The 26,434-nt window shown below is 33.0% G+C and overlaps 1 protein-coding gene across 1 annotated transcript in view; it reads right to left on the bottom strand.

The window, feature by feature from the left end:
- The window catches only part of CNTLN (centlein), a 289,401-nt gene that overhangs the window by 13,654 nt on the left and 249,313 nt on the right, over nucleotides 1-26,434 (bottom strand). Inside the window, exons 20-25 of the mRNA XM_063081076.1 lie at nucleotides 22,489-22,586; nucleotides 20,652-20,778; nucleotides 19,185-19,322; nucleotides 18,414-18,599; nucleotides 3,042-3,227; nucleotides 128-205 (exon numbers count right to left, since the gene is read on the bottom strand). Of these exons, the coding sequence (XP_062937146.1) occupies nucleotides 128-205; nucleotides 3,042-3,227; nucleotides 18,414-18,599; nucleotides 19,185-19,322; nucleotides 20,652-20,778; nucleotides 22,489-22,586 (813 nt within the window). The remainder of the gene's footprint in view (nucleotides 1-127; nucleotides 206-3,041; nucleotides 3,228-18,413; nucleotides 18,600-19,184; nucleotides 19,323-20,651; nucleotides 20,779-22,488; nucleotides 22,587-26,434) is intronic.

Below are 26,434 nucleotides of genomic sequence, written 5' to 3'. Positions count from 1 at the left end.
ATACTTCTTTACCTAACAGAAGTAAATAGTGGGTAAGTGTTTACAAAAAGTTAGACATCTAGAAAAAATGTAAGGCTTGACATTTTTATTTGGAAGTTTTAATACATAAAGCAGAAAAATGAAATACCTGTCCTTCAAGAAGTTTCTGAATGTACAATAGCCATTCCTTGTCATTTTCAGCATCTATCTTTGTCTTTTCAATTTCCTAAAGGAAGAAAATAAAAAATACTGGTGTTAACTGCATTTATATGAAGTTGATACTATTAGATATTGAATAAATTTAAAGAAATATCAGTAGAATTAGATTCAACAAAGAACAGCACATCCCTTCAAAGTAGGACTATTTAATTCTGTGCTCTTTAATATTTAATTTATAAATATTTACATACATGTGGAAGACGAAGCTATATTTAAATATTTCACAATAATTCAGGAATATTTTATTTCTTCCTTCACAGTGGAGCTCAAGGTAAGGACAGAGATGGGGTGAAAGTGATTAAAATGAACCGAATAATAAGATGAAGCTGTACAAAAGAATCATTTATCAGTGACCCTTGCAAGATAACATAAAATCTTATATGTGAAAATATGACATGTCAACAGGTAATTAAAAGGTAATTGTTATAATTACAAACAGTACAACAGGGAATGATTCTCGTATATTTCAATGCTTGCTGATTTAAAATATCTAATAGTATGGGGCCGCCCCGTGGCTCACTCGGGAGAGTGCAGCGCTGGTAGTGCCAAGGCCGCAGGTTCAGATCCTATATAGGGATGGCCGGTGTGCTCGCTGGCTGAGTGTGGTGCAGACAACACCGTGCTGAAGGTTGCAATCCCCTTTCAGGTCAAAAAACCAAAACAAAAACATACATATACATATACATATATATATACACATACATATATATATGTATATATATATAATAGTATACTGATAGGCAACGCACATTCCAATTTAAAGTGCTGTGAATCACTAAGCATTTTGATCCATAAGTCATCAAAATAAAATATTTCCGAAATTATAATGTATACACATGTGCAGTTGATGATTCACTTAAAATTACAATTCAGTTTATCAAAAAATGTACTTTTCAAAAAGGGAAGGGCTTGAGAAACTAACATTCACCGAAATTTACAGACTGCCAGCATCAGGCTAAGTACTTCACATCAGCTCTCACAGTTTTGACATGAATTTACCAACATTCAATGTAGTTTAAAGAACATAAGTCAGGTGGTTTGGGCTCTGCTTGGACAAGGCACTCAGCTCCTCAGACCTCTTAAAGATGCAGGGATCAGTCTAAATAAGCTCTGGTCTATAACTAAATCTAGTAATTATATCAAGGTACCTGATCCTTGTCAGAACAGTATGAGTCCTTTTTCTTCCAGGGTGGCCTTCATTTAAGGTGCATATTGCAGTGCTGTACACTCTGGCTTTAGACTACATCTGCCCAGAGGCAGAGGTGCCATTTCCTCACAGAAAGGCACCATCCAGTTTGGGGGGACTATTAGGAGATACCCTTTTCTAATTCATATACTCAAAGGGGACAACTTTTTCTAATTTGCCCATTCAAAGGGGATGCTTTTCTCTAACTTATCAACCTACAGAGGGCATCTTTTTAGGGACCGAACAAAGGTGATTGCTCTGTGTTCCAGAATATGTATGTGAGTTTATATATGTACAAGAGTACTTCAAACAGTTCACGGAAAAGTAGAATTGAAATATAATACAGATCCTTCCATGAGCTTTTTGAAGATCCCTCGTACGTGTGTGCATGTGCATATACACTACACACATGCATACAGATGTACTCACATGAGGAATTTTGCTAAATTTGCTTATTTTTAAACTCCTAGGCAATAGTAGAGGCCTCAGCCTTAATTTATTGTTAGGTTTCTCATTATCAATCATCTAATTTTAATTAAATGTCCATAATAAGGCATAGTGAACACACTTGCCAGAGGTATTATTATCTACTATGAGCATTATATTTGATAATGCTTTGTACTTCAACGTTCAGAATTTGGTAGAATTCTGAACAGACACTGTGGCATAGCTGCTGAAAACTGGAAACTGATCATTCACCATTTTATTCACCTGTGGGATGATGGTAATCTCTGCAAGACTCTTTGACTTCTTTTCTAAGAATTCTTGGCAGTTTTAAAAATCTTTGCAAATTGTAGATCTACTCTACACAGAAGATCTTTTAGAAGCTGATGGGGGGCTGGAGGATGGTCTCATACAAACTAATAAGTCTATCATTTTGTTTATTCATTGAGCAAGTATTTATTGGGAAGCTACTACTACTACCATCTGTTAATCTTTCCAAACAATAAAAAACCTAATGTTCGCGAATTAAAGTTCAGAGGCATAAGTAGAACAGGATTGAGCACTCTGCACAGGTTTCACACAAGATTGTGTGTGTAGGATGAGATTCTGCTGTTTCTACGGTAATAACTATGTAAAAAATGCATGCCATCCCCAGGAAGTGCTGAAACGCTACTGAAGACCTATTCCAATATGCATATAAATTCAATCAAATAGGAGCATTTTACCCAATTTAATATAAATATATTTTTCAACAATATATTTTCAAACAATATATTGACCAATAATAATTTTGACTTTAGCCAGGAAAGCCAATAGATTTGCTGCTTTTTAAAAAATTTCACATAGGAGGAAAAATCCTCAAATCAATAGTTACTCAGCTTACCTAAACCTATTGAATCTGGCTTAATTAAAAATATTTGCTTGGAAGATATATAATATGATGAAGTAAATTAAAGAAAATGGAAGAGACAGGAAATGATAACTGACTTTAACAAACAAGCAATATGAAAGGTTATACGTATTGACTTATTTCTATGTTACACAGTTAAATTTCTCTAAAGGTTTTATGAGTTGGTTAAAACTTGATGTATATCTCTCATTGCCACCTTAATAATCTTAATGTCATTAATATTGCCTTAAAGATTAAATTGTAAGAATACTAAAATTCAATGTGCCATAAGCCTTTTACCAATAAATATTTAAATGTTCTTACCACTTCATCTTCTGTATCCAATATTTCCTCTAGATCTGACTGTGAAATGTTCAGGATAGAAGCTGCCAAGGTCTGTGCTTTATGTGTTGAGGTTTTAGAAGCATCCCTGTTTTTTTGCATTTTTTTAAGATCTCTAATTTGCCGCCTTATCACATGGACATCATTTTGCAACTCTTTGACTAAAGCCTGTAACATATTGGAAAGAATGTGAGCTCACATTGAAGTCATAATGAAAACAAAGCAGTCATAACCTAAAAATGTGAAGATACTAGCAAATCATTTTTATTAGGATTTCTCTGATTTTTTTGGGGGGGGATATAATGTTTTGCTCTTTATTTATTGTCACTATGCAATAAAAGCTTTCTTAAATGACCACTTAACCAACTTGCTGGATTCATCAAAGCTCTCCAATCCCTCCTTCAGATATACCAATTGATATCTTGGTTGGTGAACGCTTGCAGCATTTAATCATGCTGAAGCACAGCTACTCCCACTGGTTGTCCTTATGCCAAGAGTCAGTTTTATTCATTCCTAAATATGTATATATTAGTTCTAATGGGTTAGTTACATAATTCATTTAATTATTACACAAGCAGATGAAAGATGACCACAGAAAGAGTTATTTCTATTTTATTAAAACTGAACTAGAAATGCTTTGGAAGGACTAGAGAAAGACAAGTTGAGTAGAAGAGCCGATAAGTTACGTGTGGGCAAGACAACAATACAGGGTTTTTAAAAATTATAAAAATGCTAGGATTGCTTCATAAAAGTCCTGAAGTTCCCCCTTTGACAAATCAATAAATGTTAGCCCATACCACACCTATGTGTGCATAAGAAAAAGAGACCTTTACTCTGGGTGGATGAATTTCTGTGCCTCAGTTCATGGCTTTGTGAGCTGAGAGCAGTTTAGTTATATGTTTGGGCTGTTTCCAATCTGTTGCTAGCTCAAGCACTGTTGCTATAAATAATGGTGCTCATATATTAATTTTGCATCTCCAGTATATAGCACTAGAAGTGAAATTGCTGGACTAAAGAGTTTGAATAACTGTAATTTTTGTGTGTGTGTGTGTGACCCTTGGCTTGGTGTCGCTTGCACCGCGCTCAGCCAGTGAGCGCACCGGCCACCCCTATATAGGATCTGAACCCGCGGTGGGAGCGCCACTGCACTCCCAAGCGCTGCACTCTCCCGAGTGCGCCACGGGGCCGGCCCTGAATAACTGTAATTTTGGTAGCTGTTACTTAATTCTATCCCCACTCCCCTTCCAAAATAGTACTAATTTATATCTCTACAAAAACTTATGAAAATAATGTGTGTTTCTCCACACCATTAGTAACACAACAACCTGGGTATTTCACTGTAGTTTGTTTTTTCACTGTATTTTTAAGTGTCCTTTCTCCTATAAATGAAGTTGAGCATCAGCCTTAAGAGATAATTCTATATCTTTTGTCTTTTTTTTTTCTGTTTATCTTAGTTATTTACAGGAGTTGTTTATATATTAGGAAAATTATATTTGTCTTTTGTACACATCTCAATTTTTCCATAATTTGCTCTTTTTCTTTTGATAGTAATTACAGCATTCTATGCCAAAGAAAAATATTTTAATTTTTGTATGTACTCAAATCGATAAATCTTTTCCTTTCTCACTTTTGAATTTAGTGGGATACTTTAAAAAAGCATTCTCCACAATGAGATCTATAAAAGGTGCTTTCAAGCCATAATTTTTCTACTTTAAAGTTTTTATTTTTTTCAGTTTAAAATTTCTTAGCCATTCGTAATTGTTTAGAAAATAATTACACAGAATAATACTCAGTTCTCCCACCACCACTTGGCAAATAGGCCATCTTTTCCCCACTGATTTCATAAGTGCTTGGGTCAGTTTCTGGACTTTTATTCTGTTCCAGCTCTCTATTAGTAAAGCTTCATAATATATTTTAACTAGTGAGGCTTTATAATAAATCTTAATATCTGGTAGGGCACTCTTCCTATTATTACCTTTCTTTTTCACATTTTTCTTGATAATTTTTGCTTGTTTGGTATTCCATATGAATTTCAGATTCAGCTTGACCAGATCCCCTCCCTGCAAAAAATCTTACTGGTAATTTTATTTCAATCATGTTAAATTTTCTTTGGATTATGTTATTATTTTAGGATGTTGAGTATTCCTAATCAAAGAATATGGTATTCCTTTCCATTTGTTTAATGCTTTATTTGTGTTTATAAAGATCATTTAAAAGGTTTGTCTTTATAGATCCAGTTTATTCCTGTGCATTTAATTTTATTTTACTTTTGCTGCTTCTAATGCTGATAATGGCTTGTATATATAAAGACTGTTGATACACATTCACCTTATTGAATTTTCTTATTATAGGCATTTTTCATCTGATTTTTTTCATTTCTAGAAATTAAATCATATCTGCAAAGATTGATGATTTTATCTCCTATTCTCTAATTTTTACATCTTGTTTCTTTTTCTCTTCTTATTTAACTAGTTATTAAGTTTCTCCTGAACAATATTAAATAGTAATTCTTTCTGATTTTAGTGGGTGTCCTTTTAATTTCCTCAGAAACATGATACCAGATTTTGGGCTGAGACGGCCATATTTTAATATATTAAGAAAGTAGCTATCTACTTATATTTTATTTTTATTTTTTACAAAAATGGATACTAAATTGCCTTAAATCCATGCTAGCATTGACATAGACTACCATATTATTTTCCATCCTAAATCTATTAATAAAATTACCAATAATTTTCTTTGTATTAAATTATCCTTTCATTTATAGAATAAACTCCACTTGGTTGTGGTATATTATTTTTTAATGTGCTGCTGAATTCTACCTGCTAATATTTTTCCTAGGATTTCTGCAGTAATACGAGATTGATTCCTTTTTATTTTGTGCAATCTATCTCTTTCTCTTTCCATGTTCTACAACAGTTTTAATGAGATTGAATTTATCTGCTCTTACTGATATGGTAGCATACCAATATGAAACGTAGGGAAGCAGGACTGGGCAGAGGGAAAAGCTAAACTGTGCCACAGTTCCAAAAGAGGCTTCATGCGATGTTATACAAAGCTCCGAGATGGCCTTTAGAATTGTCTCATTTCTCCCCCTTATAAGTGACAAGAAGTTTTTACTTAGCTGTTATCTTCTTAAGTCCAGAAGCCTTACTAAAACATTTGCAAAGTATGATATATTAGATCAATTTTCCCTGGTTCATGTTATGTTCTTAGAAGTCTTTCTATTTCTGGAGATTATTTTTGGGTTATAGCTTTTGATATATTTTTTATATATTTTTTCCAGTTTTGTCCTTTGAAGACTCCAATTAAACATATTTTAGATCTTTGTCATCTTCATAATTCTGTTTTCTCCCATAATATGTTGTTTTTTTAAAGAGTCATAATTAGAGTGAAATACAGTGCGCAGATTTTAAATGTTTAGTTTAATGAGTTGTGACAGTTGTATGCATTTGTGTAACCACCACCCTGCTCAAAATGTAAAAAATCTTCATACTCAAAAAACTTCCCTGATGCCCCTTAGTCAATTCCTCCCACACCCAGACAGCAATGTTTTGATTTATGTCATCTCTTTACCTGTTTTGGAATGTCATATAAATGGAACAATATACTATGTACTCTTTTCTGTCTGATTTCTTTTACTTAACATGGTATTTTTAAGATTAATCCATATTGTTGTATGTATCTGTAAGTTTGCTCTATTATATTGTGTATCCAATATCAAGTTATTGTCATTACATTTATTTTTAATACTTTAAAGAAATCTTTTAGAGTTGAAAGTGATTTATGTAACACCATTACAAAATTAGAGAATTCTAACTTTGACTCTATATTAAGCTTTACTAATTAGAGTCCTTTTATTTCAATTTGAAGAATTCCCTTTAGTATTCCTTATAAGGCAGGTCTAGTGGTCATGGACTCCCTTCAGTATTGTTTATTGGTGAAAATCTTTTTTTTTTTTTTTAAAGATGACCAGTAAGGGGATCTTAACCCTTGACTTGGTGTTGTCAGCACCACGCTCAGCCAGTGAGTGAACCGGCCATCCCTATATGGGATCCAAACCCAGGGCCTTGGTGTTATCAGCACCGCACTCTCCCGAGTGAGCCACGGGCCGGCCATTTTGGTGAAAGTCTTAATCTCTCCTTCATTTCTGAAGCCAGCTATAGTATTCTTGGTTGGCCTTCCCCCCACCCCACCCCCAAATACTTTAAATATATCACCCCACACCCTCCTGGTCTGCAAGGTTTCTGCTGAGAAATCCACTCATAGCCTTATGAGGGCTTCCTTGTATGTAATGAGTCACTTTTCTCTTGCTACTTTCAAAGTTCTCTCATTGTCTTTGACTTTTGACAATTTAATTATAATGTGTTTTACTATAGACCTTTTTGGGATCAAATATTACAGGCCTTGGGCTTCATAAATCTGCATGTCCATTTCTATCCCCAAATTTGGAAAGTTGTCAGCCATTATTTCTTTAAATAAACTTTCTGTTTGTTTCTGTCCCTCTATCTCGCTTCTCCTTCTGAAATTCCTATATAATGCATATATTGCTTTGTTTGATGGTTTCCCACAGATCCTGTATGCTTTCTTCACTCTTTTTCATTCTTTTCTCTTTTGCTTCTCTAATGGATAATTTCAAATGACCTGTCTTTGAATTCAGTTCACTGATTCTTATGTTTCACTAGTCTGCTGTTTAAGCTTTCTATTGAATTTTTCAGTTTACTCACAGTATTCTTCACCTCTAGGATTTTTGGGTGTTTTTATTGGTTTTTATTTCTTTGTTGAACTTCTCATTTTGTTCATGTACTGCTTTCTTAATTAAATCTAGTTGTCTATCCTGTTTTCTTGTAGTTCACTGAACTTCTTTAAGAGGTCTAATCTGAACTCTTTGTCAGTTAGTTCAGAGATCTCCATTTCTTTAGGGTCAGTAGTGTTTGCTGTCAGGTTCTGTAGTTGGGCAGGGATTCTGGCTGGCTTCTGCAGTCAGGCAGGGCTGCTGGCTGGGCTCCATGGATGGTCAAGGTTGTTACTAGGCTCCCAGGTCGAGCTGGCTGCAGGCTATGCTCTGTGGTTGAGTGGGGCTGCAGGCTTGGCTCCTTGATCAGGTGGTGCTGTGATGTGCTCCATACTTAGGCAGGGTTGCTGGCTGGGCTCCCTGGTTGGAACAGACTGCAAGCTGTACTGTGCTGTTGGTTGGAGCTAGAGGCTGGCCTCCATGATCATGCGAGCTCACTAGTTGTGCTCTGTGGTCCGGCAGGATAGATGGCTGGGCTCCCTGAATGGGTGTGATAATAGAGTGTGCTCAGCAAATGAGCAGGGCTACAGGCTGGGCTTTATTGCCAGCTGAGATTGTGGGTTGGGCTCCCTGGTCAGGTGGAGCCCAGGCTTCACCTGCAATTGACCAGGGACAATGACTTGAATCCCTGCATGGATAGCTCTGTAGACTGGGTTCTGAGGCTGGGGAAGGTTGCTGTTCAAGCTCTGTAGGTGGACAGGATCAGAGGTGTACTCCACAGTTAGGCAGGGTTACCATTTTGGCTCCGTGCTCAGGTATGGACTTATCAAATTTGTTTTTAAAGAAAAAAATGCATTATGCGCACAATTTAAGATTCTTATATACTCCTCTCTGGTTCCATTTCCTTTGTTTTCTCTTTCTAGCATCTTGAATTGAAAGGTAAGTTTTGGCTGAATTCCAAAGGTTCTGATAGTCTCACCATTCATTTTAGAACAATTCATGAACTCACTTTTCATTTTCCTTTTTTTTCTTCTTTTCTTTAAATCATACAAAAATGTTTAGAATTTTTAAGTAGAGAGATAAATTTTGGCCACTTATTTTGTTAAATCACAGCGATATTACACCATATTTTCTCTCTTCTGAACTTGTTGAACTTTGTGAAGTAAGATGTAAATAGTTTCTTTGAATATCCTTTTTAAATATATATATATAATATATAAATATATAAAACATATTACATATATATATATATATATATATATATATAATAGCCTTCCTGACAGGTATAGTGTGAAATCTTGCTGTGGTTTTGATTTGCATTTCCCTTATGATTAGTGATGGTCAGCATCTTATTCATATATCTGTTGGCCATTTATATGCTTTCTTTGGAGAAATGTGTATTAAAGTCCTTAGCCCATTATAAAATATATTACAAAGTTACAGTAATCAAAACAATATGGTACTGGCATAAAGACACACATATTGAACAATGGAATAGAATAGAGAGCCCTAAAATAACTCCACACATATACAGTCAACTGATCTCTGGCAAGGGTGTCAAGAATGCACAACAGGAAAAAGACAGTCTCTTCAAAAAATGGTGTTGGGAAAACTGGATATCCATGTGCAAATGAGTGAAATTGGACTCCTATCTTATACTATACACAAAAATGAACTCAAAATATCAGGTCTGAGACCATAAAACCCCTAGTAAAAAACTTAGGGAAAAAGCTCTATGACATTGGTTTAGGCAATAATTTTTTTTTTTTTTTTGTCTATAACACCAAAAGTACAGGCAACATAAACAAATAAATAAGTGGGATCGTATCAAACCAAAAAGCTTCTGCACAGCAAAGGAAATAATCGACAGAGTGAAAAAGCAAACTACAGAATGGGAAAAAATATTTGCAACCCATATATCTGACAAGAGTGAATATCCAAAATATATAAGGAACATCTACATCCTATCTTTTTTATGTATCATGTTTCATATGTATTACTCCCTTTCTTTCTTTCATCTTTCTTTTCTTCCTCCCTCTCTGCCTCTCTCCCTCCCTGCAACTCTTCCTCCTTTCTTTTCTTTCTTCTTCCTGGCATGTGTTCGACTGACGAAGCTTTCTTTATTCTTTTTCTTTTATTAAAACTCTTTAAGAATGAATATTTCTGTTCTTATGGTCACCTTTAAATCTTTTAAACAGATATTTAAAATTATATTTTCAATCAACATTTAGATTTCCTCGTCTTCCATATTGTTCCACCAAAGCAAAAAAGAAACAACTCCTCCAACCAACTCACTTCCCTCCCACTTCTAATACTATAATCATTAAGGTCAACAATTATTTAAATTTAACTACCTTATAGGTTTTGCTAGCTTCTTTGTTTTCTATTGTTTTATTTGTTCTAAAGTCTACAGGGCAGAGAGACCTGAAGAAGTGCAAGATAAGGTATTTGAATGTATGGAACAAGAGGGTGAAGACCTTGAGAGAGAAAAGGGCTTACAGTGTTCAAAGAAGAGCAAGAAAGTCAGTTGGCAAGATAGGCTAAAGTGGAATAAGGGAAGTGAAATGTAGAAGAAATTGAAGTCATAGAAGTAACAGTATGACTGATCATGCAGACCTTTTAGAGAAGTCAAGGCTTTTTATTTTACTGTGTATGAGAAGTCATGAAACAGCTTTGAGCAAGGGAGTGACAGGATGTGTTTTCCATTTTAAAAGGATCATTCTGCCAATGGATGGAGAAAAGACTGTTCTGGAGCAAGAGCTGAAGAGGGAGACTAACTAGGAAGCTAATGCAGAGGTACAAGCAAGAGATGATAACCTGGACCAGGAGAGTGGTGACATGCAGCAGAATTCTGGATCTATTTCAAATACAGCAGACAGGATCTGGTGAAGGATTAGAAATGTAAGGTAAGAGAAAGGGAAGATCCAAGGATGATTCTAGGTTTGGGGCCTAACCATCTGGATGACTAGTGAAAAAAATTTTCTGAGATGGGGAACACTGTAAGGGAAGTAAAGCTGGGAGGAGTAAAATAATTTTTTCTAATATTTTGGACAAGTTAACTTTGAGACGGCTATTGGACAACCAAGTGATGATCACTATTAGGAGGCAGATTTATAAATTCACAGTTTCAAGAACAGATTGGGACTAGACTTATATATTAGAGAGTCAGAGGTCAGTAGATAGTATTAAAATTGTGGTATTGGCAGAGATTGCCTGGAAAGTGAATATAGATAATGAAGAGGAGAGTCATAAAGACTGAACCCTAGGGAACTCTGACATGTAGATGTTCAGGAGAAAGAGGATGAGGATCAGCAAAGCACTCAGAGAAAGACCAGCTAGATGGGTATAAGAAAAACCAGGGGAGTGCGTTACCTCATAAATAAGGTTTAAAAAAGTGTTTCAAGGAGGAAGAAGTGATGAACAATGTCAAATGCTCCCGAGAGTTCAAATAAGACAAGAACTGAGAACTGAATAAAGATTGGGCTATATGGGGGTTATTGGTGACCTTGGATAAACTGCTTTAGTGAAGTAATAAGATTAAAAGCCTAGCTGGAGAAGGTTCAAAATGGAATGGGAGGTAAGGAACTAGGGAGATTAGGTATCACTTTTGAAGTGTTTTGCTATACAAGGGAGGACAAAAGTAAGTCAGTAGCTAGAGGAGATATAGAGTCTAATAGAGGGTTTTTCGATAAATGGAATGTGTTTGCTGATGGAAGTGATCCATTATAGAGGAGAAACTGGTGGTGCAGAGTGTAGTGTTAAAGCTGCAGGGGCAAAGTCCTTGGGAATATCAGGGGATGAAATCCAATGTATAAACCAAGGTATTAGCATTAGGTAGGAGCACAGACAGTTCATCCTTAGTAATATGGGGGAAGACACAGTATGTGGGTACAGAATTCAGGAGGGTTGTAGGTTTAGTGATGGGAAAAAACTGGAAATTTTCTTCAGGTTGCTTCTGTTTTCTCAGTGAAATAAGAAGCTGATATTGAGGAGCTAAGCAGGGAAGACTGCTGGAGGGTTGAGAGCATGGGAGGACTGTTTGGGAACTATGGAGCCTGAATGCACTGGGAAAATATAACAGGATTATCAGGTGGTACTGAGAGCCCGCCTGAAGTTCTTGGTTATTAATTTAAGACCCATCAGCATAGTTGTGGTTTTCTTTAGCTACATTCGTGGGCTTGGGTTCAGGCAGAAAGTAGGTAAAGATTTGAAATAATTACGTTTGTTTTTTTTCTCACTTGAATATGACAGAGAGTCAGACGAAGAAGTTGAGAATTTATGCAAGAAAGTGACCATGACAGAACATGGATGCCAGGCTGCGTGAGGAGGGAAGCAAGGGTATGATGGGAGGAGGATAATAACATAAGGCCAATGAATTTGAGGTTGTAATTGGGTCAATGAATTGCTGCAGTGTGCATATGAGAAGAAATGGTTGTTAACGAATAAAATGTCAGAAATGTAGATTTTGGAGTTGATGCAGTTATTGCTAATGACAAGGCCAAGAATAATGTTTCTTAATGGGGATATTTTTGGTATTTGGGAGATGACAATTTTTCACTGTGCAGCGTTCTGCCTCACAATACAGAATGTTTAACATCCCTGGCTCCTGGGCATTATATGCCAGTAGTTTCTCACAGTCAGCATGACACCCAAAAGCACCTGTACACATTTCCAAATGCTCCTAAGATGAGCGGTACTCCTAGCTGAAAACCATCATTCAGGGATATGATGATGGGACTAATCATTGGAATTGAAGATGCTGAAAAATTGAAAGGCCAAGGTATTGGGTGGACTACATCGATATCAAGTTACCAAAAATCATACCAGAATTGTGCTGGGGAGAAAGTCTGTCATCCAGATGCTAAGCTGATGGACTAACATTCTACAAGTTACAAATGGATTGGGGTGGATGGTTATATGTTCCAATAGGCTTCTAAGATGATTTAAATAGGTTTTATATCTTGTGCATCCCAACAGAATTTATAAACAGGGATGAATAATACAGGAACCACAGGATCCACCTCCATATATCACTCAAATATCATTAGAAAGAGGCACATAAATGAGGTAGAATCAACCAATGTTAAGTAGCCTACATAATGAGCAGCCCTGTTACAACAGGATGTACTCTGAATACTTTCATTTAAAATGCAATTATTAGAAAATGCTATGTTATTTGGTTGAAATATAACAATGTATGAATGCATGAATACTTCCAAATTATACCTTTCAGATTTATAGTAGAGCCACCATTGCACTGAGTTCTTTGAAATGTTTTATCTTCTACCCATATATCAAAGTTAACTTTTTGTTTTTATAGGATCACACTAACTTTGTGTTTATATGCTGGGGCTCTGCTTTACTTTTCTCTCTCTCTCTCTTTTTTTTTTAACAAATCCATCTGTTTTCAACTCTGGGTGCTACTTCCATCTGCTTTTATCTTTACTTCTCGTCTATCCATTACAAAATTGTCTTCTATTATCAGTTTAAAATCTGCTCAGTTCCTCTTTAAGCAATTCTAAAACTTTCAGACTAGAACAACTCTTTAAATAATCCATTACTAAAAACATTAGAAGTTTAAAAAAGTGTCACTCTATTTGCATCAGTTGAATAATGGTCTTGGCTAATGTTTATTTTCAAGGTAAATAAAAAAGCTACATGGCACAAAGTAGCATTCAATAAATGTTAACTGAACTTTCAAAAACTTATGTCAGCCTCCTTGCAATTCTTGGAGTGTCATGGGCTAGGAATTGTCTCAATATCTGAGGACATTTTCAAAATAAGAATACATTCCTGGTTGTATATCTTAATAAAAGTTAATCTACTTTTCAATTATTATAATTTATTGTAAACAGTCAGCAATAGTGTTCAGGAAAAAAGACAGTAAGCCATTCCACTTCAGTCTTATTAGATCTAGTTTTCCAGTCTTTATCAATGAGTCTTTGTTTTAGCTAGCTACATATAATTTTGAGTTTTACTGAATCATTATGGATTAGTCTTTTTTCAGTATGATTAGATTGTGAGGAAGGTGATAATTGGCTACTTAAATATTCTGGAGTCATCATTAACATCATGGTTTCCTGGAGAAGTAATTTTTTTAAACAGCTTTCTAAACAGATTTATTGACATAATTTACATACTTTAAAGTTTACCCACTTAAGGTAATACATTTTTATCAAAAACTCTTCTCTAAAAATAGCTGTCATTTTTTCTTTTCTAGTATAATGAAAAGAGTTAATTCAAGTTGAATTATATAATAGAACTTTTTAAAAATCATCATTAAGAGAGTAGATAGATGTCAAAGTATTAACAATTGTACACGTAAAATAAAATTGTAAAGTTCCACAAATGATTTCACTAAAGAAGCAAGAAATTTATATGCCCTAAATATCTTACTAAATCTTATCAAAGCAAGTACATATTGATAATGAATCCATTTAAGCTTCCAGCTAAATATTGTTCTTTGGCTGGTATTTATTTCACAGCTAACAAAAAAAACCATTGAGAAGATGGGGCTTGGCATATGACTCTTACATATAAGCACATCAACAAGTCTGTGTCAGGGCTGAGTCAAACTGAGCAAATACTTCTAGAAATTTCCCTTGTGTGATTTATTTAATTACTAGGAGAATTCAAAGCCTCAGCTCTGCCACATATATCCAGCCCAGATGCTCAAAGCACTTGATTTCACCCCAGGGCAAAATTCCATATTCAAGACTAGATCTAGAACAGATGGCCACTCCACCTCTTCAAATCTGGTTGTGCCTTATGCATAAATGAAGAGACTAAAGGGAACATAGATTCCACAACAGGGCCAGAACAAACATTATTACTATTAATAATACTAATAATATTTATTAAGTACTTTTGTGTACATGATACCCTAATAAACTCTACATAGAATTAGTTCTGATGATCAAAATGTTCCGTATTAACTATGCTCATTAAGGAATGTATATAGTCCTTGCCAAACTGGGCAGTGGCTATGTGTTCAGCACCATATTTGAAGCTGATATAAAATCAATTCCTCAAGAATTTAATGAGTCCTATAACTTGCCAGTACTCCGAGGATAATGAATGACAATTCCCTGCCTTCAAGTTGGCTATAATCTATTTGAAACAAAAAACAAAAAATACAAGAGTTTATAATTATGTGTTCATTTATGTGGTACATATAATAAATGTTAGGGAGATAAATGAGAGCCATTACCATTACTACTACTACTACTACTAATAGTTGGTTCTCAGATAGCACTACTGGTATAAGTAGGCACTGTTTTGAACTTTAGCTGTAATAACCTATTTTAAATCATCACCTCGGGTATGTTCCATTATTACACTCATTCTACAGATGGGGAAAAGAAGGCACCAGCACAGTTAGAGATCGCACAGCTAGAAAATGGCAGAGCTAGATTCTATCTTCTTAACCACAGAGTTAAAGGAAAGATTCATGAAAGTGGAAGGCACTGAGCTAAATCTTTAGGAGAGAGTAAAGAAGGGAGGACATTTTGAGTAAGAAGAGGAACTAGAGCAAATGCAGGAATAAGCACAATATGAATGAAAGTTGGAGAGTAGTGGGGAAAAAAAGATTGGATTCTAGGTGGGATAGTGTCCAATTATGGTCGCCAATGCTGGTGACCCTTAGAAAAAGGGATTAAACAGCAGAAGCCATGCCAGTATCAACTACATTTTGGTCCTAAAACACAATTAAGAAAAACTAATGTAAATTACTATCAGAAGTCATGAATTGTAAAAGGTGCTACTCAATGTCAAACTGATACGTGTTTTGTTATATAAATTGAATTCTTAAAAACAACGTAAGGCAGTATTTCTAAAACTTTATCATGCATAATAAGCACTTAGTTAACTTGTAGAACATAGATTCCTGGGCCCTATCCCAACCTGGGTTTTGATTCAATAGATTTGGGGCCCTATCGTAAGCGTTTTATTTAAATGCAATAGAATCAGATGATTCTGATGCAATTGATCGAAATACCAAACTGAAACAAAGTGTAAAAATTCTAAAAGAGCACTAAAGATAGTTTGTCCACATCTGTTATATTTCCCTATTATATAATCTTTAAAATGTTATTCAAATTAAAAAGCCATAAAATCACAGCAATACTAATTCATCTATTAGACATCTACACTCTGTGTCATTGTTGATGAACAACATGAAGGCCTAATAATCTTTGAATAAACTAACTTTATCATTAGATACCATTCATATCATTGGACATAAATCAAAAGTTTATTTTTTTAAAGATAATTTTTGATGAACTACTTTGTTTGGAGAAATACACCCATCATCTTATCAAGAAGGCCATGAAACTTCATGAAGTGTATAATACTCGGATATCTACTCAAATTTATTTTTCTATTATAAAAACTTCTGGTTCTCATTCTTTTTTAAAAATGCTACATTCAAAGAATATTTCAGAAAAAACAATAATTAACATTATGAAATACATAATTATAAAACATATTCAAATTTTATATCTCGGCTAAAAAATTCAACAAAACTCTAAGCTTAATATAAAACAAGAAAACAAAGGTACTGAAGCGAACAGTCATAATAGAAATGGTTTTACATCATGAGTAAAATAACGACAATTTTCAGTGAGAGTGTTCATTACAAGTTAAACAGTGAAACTATTCAACAAGCACTTGGAAAAAAACAACACTTTAAATCTGGAAAAGGTAAATTACGTTTACTAAAATTAATGCTTTACAATCATTTGGGTCCTCTAAGGCAAGTATTATTGGCTTGACTTCAAACCAATTGAAACCTTCCTTAAAAGAGATGAAGGAGATAAAATATATTTTTCTATTCATTTTGTAGACTTTTTAAAATGAGAAAACTCCCAAGGTATCCATCATTTCCAAAGAAGCAAAGTAAGGGATGTCTTCTAATTGGGGTACTATTAACAATGGCATAAAATGTTTTAAGCTCCTATTTTTATGGGAATGAACTATATGGCATTATAGGTAAGAGCCAGTTATTTGCCAATTGAATAACAATTTACAAGCCCAGGAATGTTATTACTTATAATAACATCAGTACCTAAGGAGATTTAAAAACGTACTACTATATGTTGGACAGAGTACCTTCTCTATTGAGGGCTTACAGATGCTAAACTACTGACCCATCTAGAGAGAGAAACCAAAAAACAAAACAAACAAAATGATTTGGGAACACTAGCATATTAATAGATGTAATATAACACATTTTAAATTTAATATATATTGTTATGGCAAGATCTAAATGAATAGTTCAAATGAGGGTCAGGTTCTTTTAGAAAGAAGACTAAGTGGTGATACAATTTTATTCCACGGAAGAACATTTAAACTTCCATTTTAAAAGATTCTGTAGATTGAAAATATTTTTATGTATGTAAATAAGTATCTACTGCTATGATGTGCCAGTTTTTAATAATGCATGGCATGTGAAGGAAAAAGTACAAGGAGCTCAGTCTTATTAAAGGTTGGGAGGGAAAAAAAAGAACATTTGGATTTCGGGAGAAGAGGAAGAAAGGAAAAAATTATGTTCCCACTATAGTCGAACTTTTTTAGTTCTTACTTTTAAAGGCTAAAAGGGTAACCATGAAAATTTCACATTCCTAATGATAATTTAATGTGATTAGTTAGTGATCATTATTGCGTGACTACTCTTTGCAAAGCACTATGGAACATGTTGCAGAGGTAGAGATTAATAAAACATTGTCTTTTCCCTCAGGGGACTCATCACAATCTATCCAGTAACAATAGATTTGTTTACTAACTATATACAAAGACAAGTAAAGGGCACTAAACAGTTGTAAATAACTCAATAACTCACAGTAGTATTAAAAGGGGCAGAGCAATCATCAGATTCCCAGCCCTCAGTGCCTGGCACCTCTGAATTCAGCGCCTCTCCTCTTCAGTTTCTTCAGATGGTTAAGGGAGAAATACTGCCTAACTGTACAAGGTGGAAGTATAGACTGGAGATCTAAAAGTTGCTTACAAAGACTCAAACAAACTACTTGTGTTAGCCACATATCTGTCCCTCCTCCGTCATTCTCAGCTTTGGTGGTCCCTTATGTAGCCAATTCCTAAGTCTTTCTGGGATTCTTCAGCTTTTAGATAATTCCTAGATGGTACACCTCTGCAGACACTTAAGTTTGTCTTCTCTTTGTTCTACTAAGTCATTTACCATTCCTCCATCCATTCTACGTTTTGATAATTTGTGTACTGGCCTTCACGTCTCCTAGCTTCACTAAACATGGACCAAGTTTCTGGTTATTGTTCTTGTTTGGATGGTTTTCAGAAGGAGAGTAGAGTAAAAATGACTTAATTCTTTCATCTTAAAACCTGTTTTGATTTCTTGATTACTACAATTTTATAACTAAATTGACATTAAGAAAGATATTAAAAAGTGTGAAAAATTTTAAATTGAAACTGGAAAAATAAATCTTGTATAGAGGAATTTTGAGCAATGTGACAAGTAGGTTGGAAGAAAATGCTTTGTGAGTTAGGAAAGCAGAAAGAAACTTTAAAGTATTCCCAAATCATCTGAAGTAGGCCACTGCCTACTCTGCTTGAAGTAAAGTACAAGTTAGTAAACCACAAATAATTCAAACCTTCACAAATATGGTGAACTCTTCCACTTTCTCATTGGCTAACAGCAATTTCTTCTGTGCACCTTCTAGGACGTGCTCACTTTGCAATGCTAATCCTTGAAGCTGCTTAGATGCTGTTGTTTCAATTTCTGCCATTGCAGACTCAGTCTCATTTATTTTCGATACTAGGAAAGTAAGCTTGAGATCCTGCAAAATATCAGTAATCATAAAATAAATATTTCAGTAACAGATCTGGAAGACTTAATTACACATGTCAGATAAGTAAAGGGTTTTATTACTCTCTCTATAAATTTATTTATTTTTATTTGGGTAAAATTAATGACTGTTTTCGTTTATTTTCAATAAAATATCCTAAGCACATAGTCTCATATATTTATCATCAAAATTAGTTTATGTTTTTTAAAGATTATAAATCATTAAAGACATCGAAACTATTTCAAACCAAAAGATCCCATATACCAAATTTAATTATTTATGAGTTTAGGTAGACCTAAAAGATTTACGCACAGTTGTATAAATGCCAGTTCTTAAAAATAGTTTTCATTTATTAGAAATTATCAAGACAAACAAAATCTGTTTTCTCTAATACAGCACCATCATCAATGTTAAACAAATTCTTAGTGTTTCATGTAGATACACAAATGTTCTTTGTAGTTGTCTGAAATATTTAAGTAGCTCTTGGCAGTTTGTGGGAGAAAAAAATGACAATATTAAAAATGAAAAAGACATTATTATATTACATTTCTAGGCTAAAATGTCCTAAAAACATACTTTTTTTTCTAACTCTTCTTTAGTTTTCTGATACATCTGTTCATATTGTGACTTCTCTTTTCCAGCAACATTAAGTCTTTGCTTTAGTGAATCAATTGACACCTTCTTGTTGGAACATTCTTCAGTTAACGTCTTTACCTTCAATAAAATCATAAAAGTAATTATTATTGGTAAAGGCATTCTAGTAGCACAGTATTCGTTTCAACAAAATCTAAATAAATAAATGAGTCTAATTCCTTTCATTTCCTAATAAATGGTATCAAATTCAAGTATTGTACTTGCAAAACTCATCTTATGAATGAAACTAACATTCCTTAAATCAAAAACAAAAACAAAATTACACAAAATATGTATGAATAGTGGTATGTATAGTCTTATACCTAATAACATAATACCAATATTAACCACATATCCTTTCATTACTAACCTACACTGCCTTAGACAGATGTTTGGTTTTGATTCTGAAACAAGCATAGTTATGGATAACTTTCAGTTGTTTTCTCCAAAATAAGTATAACATGTACTTTTTAGGATAAAATTAAATAAGTAATAGAACATACTTATACATTTCAAAGAATAAAAGAAGAAACAGTTTTTCTTTTTCAGTTTAATGCCACTAACAATATATGATTACTTACACATACAAAGATCCTAAGGCTATATCTGGAATGATTATTGAAGTAAAAAATATACAAAATTTAAAGGATAACATTGAAAAACCCTATAGAAAGTAATTATAATATATGTGGGCATGTGGATGAGAAAGAAAGAAAATCCATAAGCATTTGTTATGCTCATTTAAAATTTTCTCTCCAATCCACTTGAGCTAATAGATACTTATGTTTTCATCTTCAACAAGGTGCTTTTTCAGGAGTGGATAACATTTAGTGAATGCCAAAGCACAGGCTACTTTATCAGTTGTCCAAGCAGTACCTTTTTTGGTTTAAACAAAAACTTTCTAGTTTGGGGTCATATATTATACAACGATTTTAAAAACAACTCCCTTCTTATGTGCACTAAATTAAATATATACAAGAAAAAAAAGTACAGTTTTTAAAGAACTTCTGGTAGTTCTCTGGTACTTCTGGTAGTTATCACTTTTTCATTTAGAAATATAAGCTTGATTCTATCATTATAAATTGTAGTTTGAAATAAAACAAAATACTGAATAAAATAGAATTATGTATCCCAGAAATATTAAAGATTATAAAAATTAAACTTGATTATCCTCTCACAAGATATTCACAAATAGAAACAGAATGTGCAGCTATATTATATATACAATTTTGGAACCTTGAATTTTAAAACAAATAATGTACTTTCAGAGCAAATAATGTAATTCTATAACAGTAAGTGTATATCCTATGAGTATTTTCTATACATTTATTAGTATTGAATATCTCAGTTAATGAAGTAAATATAAGGGGAAGTAATCTTTTTAGTATCAGTGAAAATAAAAATTGATACCTTTTTTTCAAGACTTTCTAACATTTCATTAAAACTCTCATTACTTTCTGAATTTACTTTCTGTCGAAATTTCAAGTCCTCTATCAAATGTCTTTTCATAGTTATATCCCTCTCCATTCGAGACATCCTGGAAAAGAAAAAATGGTATTTTATCAACAGTGTTAGAAAGTACTTCAACAGTAATGATATCTTACATATTATCCAGTGTTATACCTACTGTTAACTTTTATTTTTTTAATAGTCTTTTATTTATTTTTATTTTAATTTGTCAATATACAATCTAGTTGATTTTCACGTGCCTTTACCAGTTCCTCCTTTTCCTCTCTCCTTCCCCCCATTACCTCATATCTGTTTACTTATCTTAACAAGTTCAATGAATTATTATGATCATTGTGTCTTCTTTTTACCCCTCCCCCATTTATTTGTTTGTGTATTTATTTTTATTAGCTCTACTGTTAGATTTTAAATGCTACCTGATATTAATGAAAATGAAATTAGGAAATAAATTGCATTGAAGAAAATATTGCTCTGTTAATATTTTAAGTACTTATAAAATCTATAATCTAGTTGTGACTTGGTTATTCTAGTATTACATATATGCTAAAAAAAGAACTAAGGTTAATAAAATTTATGAAAACAGAATTATATTGAAATTACATTTTTGCATTGCTAAAAAAAATCAGTGATATTCAGAGATAATCAAAACCATAACAATGATTAAGAAACAATCCTCTACTTTAATAAACATGTAAAATCTTGTAATAGGCATAGTATCTTCTAACTTAATATTATTTGAGATTAAATTCACATATTAGTTTAGCTTAAATTGATGCAATATTAAGTATAAAATGGTAGATGCAGTGACAACTACTACTACTAAGCTGCAACTGCTGCTGCTGCTATGACCGAATGACAATAGCTAATATTTACTGAATGTTTACTATGTGCCAGCAAGTGTTATATGTGCCTTACATGTATTAACTCGTTTATTCCTCATAAGAACCTAATGAATTAATAATACTATTAAACTGAGGCACACAGCCAGTAGGTTAAGGAGTGAGGATTCAAAGAGTGTTTCTCTAGAGCCCTTGCCGTTAAACAATAAGCAAGCCTCTTAATCTATAAGTAAACTTCAATATATTCTCAGTTAAAAGAATTAACCAATCTCTTTGTCCAATAGTTTTATGTATTAATATCAATTTTAAGGGTTCTTTACTTATAATGTGGTATACAGGTATGTGTATGAGATACATATGAGTATGACTCAAATTTATCAATGATGACTGGAATTCTATCTAAACATGTTATTACGTCTAAGCTCTAGTACAGCTATAAAAGATACCAAAAGAAAATATTTTTGATTCAATGGGATAGAGCATTTAAAATCCATTTTCATTAATAAAAACAAAAAGTACAAACTTTCATAACCTCCAGTTATTTTAAACACAGACAAAACTTTCCCTTTTCCACCTTAGCTTTACAAGCTTAGGCGTTAAAGTCAATGTAGGTATCAATCTATGTATATTTTTGGTCAAACTATTGCCACACTTTAAAGGTTTTTGTTCATAATCTTGAGGCTGTTATTTATATTTAATCAAAATTAATTATGTTTAATAAAGAAAAGCTAACTTTAAATACTACCCTAATTAAAAAATAGCAAATAGCTTGCCATTAATCATCCTATATGTAGTATTCCTTAAACTTTCATCTTTTGTAGGTTTAAACATAAACTAAGGAAGAAAAACTTCATGTTGGTATTTTCTGTGGGCACAACATTTAACAGTTGACTACCACTAGGTGGCACCAAATACAATGGATAGAAATATGAAGCCCATACTTTTCATGCATCTCCTTTATGTGTTCTTCTTTCGCTAGGAGTTCAAATTTCAGAGACTTCACATTTGATGACTGTTTAGTGAGTTCATTAGTTGCATTCTAAATTAAAAACAAACAGAAACTTAAATATACCTTTCAATCTCAGCCTAAAGCAGCATAAAAATATCATTCTCAAGAAGAGTAATAAATTCACAATACTTAATGGTAAACAATTAAAACTAATATAAATAGAATAAAATATAATAGCTTTAAGATATTTGGAGTGATTATTTCACTAATCTTTCTAAACTACAATAAATGGTTTCTATTTGAATTATTCCTAGGTTTGGATGTTTGACTCATGCTAAAAAAAATTTGAATCTGAAAAGATAAAACCATTAATCACAAAAGATAAATAAATGTGAGTCAAATTCATCAGACCAATTTTAAACATCTCATTAGCACAGCATTATATAAATAATTTAAATAACTTAAATTTTTCCATAAAATGTGAAATTAATTTTTCTTAAAAACTCTAACTCAGCATGGCAACTGTTTAGATTGTTACAAAATGGAATGTTTTTATAAAATGTGTGTCTAATGCAGTCTAAATTTCCACCATATTTTGTATGCTTACACTGATGTATGAGGGTACTTCAAAAAATACATGGAAAGATTTGTATTACCTTTAATTCTATTTTTCTACAAACTTTTTGAAGTACCCTTGTATAGTGTCATATTTCTTGTATTGCCAGAATAAGATGCTCTACACTTGCAAACTTAACAAATAACTGAAGCTCTTGCTTTAATCATTAATCTTACATTGTTTCTGGAATGACTGTTCATTCACTTAGAAATATGAACATCCATGATTATGCTAAGCTAATAGTGATACATTAATATACTTGTAGTGATATTATAAGTATTATTACTATATTAATTATATAATATATTACTATATTTATTATATTATCACTATGCTATAATACAGTGGTGTCATCATGATATAAATGTCTACATATCCCTACTCTAAATGGTCCCAGACTGCTGTTTTTCTAATTTTTGCTGGCTCACTCGGGAGAGTGTGGTGCTGATAAAATAAAAGACAACAGGCAGTATGCAAAGTCTGATAATATCTTCAATGTAATAAATTAGGTGGTTTTAAGATAGCTGTTTAATTCTTTTCTGTTTTTAGACTTAAGGCTATATTTTATATAGCTGAAAATGCTGTAACTTTGACTTCTGGATGATTGAGGGATTACTGAATTATAATAAATAAAACAATGATGCCAGCTTGACATATATACTTTTGCAAAATCTCTAAATCTGACAGCTATTTCATTTGATCATCAAAAAATCCATAGGAGATGGGGAAAAGGTACTCCTGGTTTGGACCTCTGGAGAAGCTGAGTGATTTCCCTAATCATGTCCCACAAGAAGTTAGTGGCCAAAAAGTGATCAAAACCCAGGTCCTTTGTCCCTTTTCCGTTCCCTACTACATAATATTTATGATTTAAAATCTGGTATAAAACGCATATTTCAAAAACGTCACAATGGTAAGAATCCATCTGGTTAGGGCTTTCCTATACTAAGTGTATTAAATATTTTTTAAAAATTTTGCATAGTGTGATGATTAAGAGCATGGACTCTGGAGCCAGATAGCTTGAATTATAACCTCAGCTCTACCCCTTACTAGTCGTGTGATCTTGGACAAGTAATTTATTCTTTCTGTGAATTGGTTTTCTCAACTGTAAAATAAGGGTAATGACAGAACCTATCTTACCACGTTGAAATGAGAATTAATATTTGTAAAACACTTAGAACCAGACTTGCAATGATTATATGTAAAGGAACAGTAGTTTAAAAACTGCCGGCCTTCATTATTATTAATTCACTGGGAAACTGGAAGACAACATGGTATATATCAAAGGGAACACTTTTCAAAAATCAGGAGGTCAAAAAAATCACAAAAATAAATTGGAGTACTATTTAGCCCAGGTTGTATAAAGAACTACAAATAAAGTAAATATAAACGATTGATGTGTATTATTCACTGACAGGAATTTATTTATCTCTAAATATTTTATTATCTATCTATATAAAGTTGGGTACCTTGAGAAAACATGCTTAATATGGGTAAAAATGAAGATACAGAAAATGCACATCAGCATGTTAATGGCACTGAATGGATCAGGGACATCTGAAAAGTACACATAAGAAATTACATAGAAAAGTCTAATCGTAACAGGATAGAATAAAAAAGATGTAGGTAGATCTTTAATAGACTCAAATCTAACCTATTTTCTCAATTAAGCATGAAAACATCAATTAGAAAATAAGTTACTTCTTAGGAAATCACTGTGTTAGCAGTTTGATACCTGCTATGAGCTAACTCGTGTTGCTCCAAAATTTATATGTTGAAGTACTCACCTAACACCCTGTACCTCAGAATGTGACTGTATTTGGAAACAGAACATTTAAAGAGGTAAAATGAGGTTATTAGGGTTGGCCCTAATTCAATATGACTGGTGTCTTTATAAAAAGAAGAAATTAGGACACAGAGATGCAAAGACGAAGGCCATGTGAAGATGAATCTTCTACAAGCCAAGAAGAGAGGCCTCAGAAGAAACGAAATCTGTTGACATCTTGATCTTGGACTTTCAGCCTCCAGAATTGTGAGAAAATAAACGTTTGTTGGTTAAGCCACCCAGTCTGTCGTATTTTGTTATGGCTGCCCTGGCAAACTAATATGATATTGAAATAGAAAGTCTTAGTAACAGAGTATTATGCACTTAAAGGTACCTTGTCTTCTAGGAAATTTCTATATTAAATCATGAAACAAGACAGAAGTAAACATTTATCCTTTGTTTCTATGCAGCATGGACTCTAGGTAGATATGGACATTGTCACTTTAAATTACTTTAGGCACCCTTGTTAGTCTCACCTTTCAGACTCACACATTCCTCCAAAGCAAGAGAGATATTTACATATGGGTAAAAAATTATATCATGGAAAACCATAATACAAATAATTTACAAATACTCATATGGACCTATTATTACAAAAAATTAAGTTAGACCATTTCTGGTAGGTAAAATCAAATAAGCAAAATATAAATCAACTTAAAACTATTAACAATTTAAAAATTTTAGTGTCTGTCTGGTTAGCTCAGTTGGTTTGAGTGTGGTTTTGATAACACCAAGGTCAAGGTTTCAGATCCCCTTACTGGCCAACCACCAAACAAAAAAAAAAAAAGGAAAGAAAATTTAGAAGTCAGATTAGACAATGTTGGATCTAGCATTTCATTTTTATCTTGTTGAAAAATAAAGTTATATTAGAGTCATGAAGACTTAAATATAAAAATGACAGAAATATGAAGAGAAGAAACATGCCACAAATCTTGCACAACTTTTTTCTCATTTCTAATATTGTATTAGGTATTTAAACTTATAAAATGTTGTGGTTGAGGCAAGTTCTACCCATAAAAATTGTCTGAAGAAGATGGTATTCAAGAAGTATCTCAATTAATGCTAGTTTCTATACTTTATTATTATTAATAAAGCAAAATATTTTCAAGTAATGATATACTCATTATTTTAAAATTTTATCCTACTTTATCCCATTAGTAATCCTGATATAAAAGATATTATTATTATTGGAGAGTGTACATATCATGTTTTGGATTGAAAACGACTATGAGTCTACTTGACAATTCAATATTCCAATGTCCTCTTAACAATCATAGTTATTCCATTTCTAAGGTACTCTGTGAATTTACAATCAGAACTTTCTTTGTAGTGACTCTCATTATAGCTATGATCCCATATACACTGCCCTGTAGCTTCTAGCTAGCAATCTGCAATGAAGAAAATAATTAAATACGTGAGGAATAAAAGAGCTTGTTTTAAGCAGCACGAAAATGAACTTTACAATTAAAACTCATAAATCCTGTTTCTTACAAGATAATT

Source organism: Cynocephalus volans, chromosome 16, assembly GCF_027409185.1.
Source record: "Cynocephalus volans isolate mCynVol1 chromosome 16, mCynVol1.pri, whole genome shotgun sequence".
NCBI classification, from domain to species: domain Eukaryota; kingdom Metazoa; phylum Chordata; class Mammalia; order Dermoptera; family Cynocephalidae; genus Cynocephalus; species Cynocephalus volans.
Note: the sequence above shows the minus strand (reverse complement) of the source record. Positions and strands in the feature narration are given on the sequence as shown.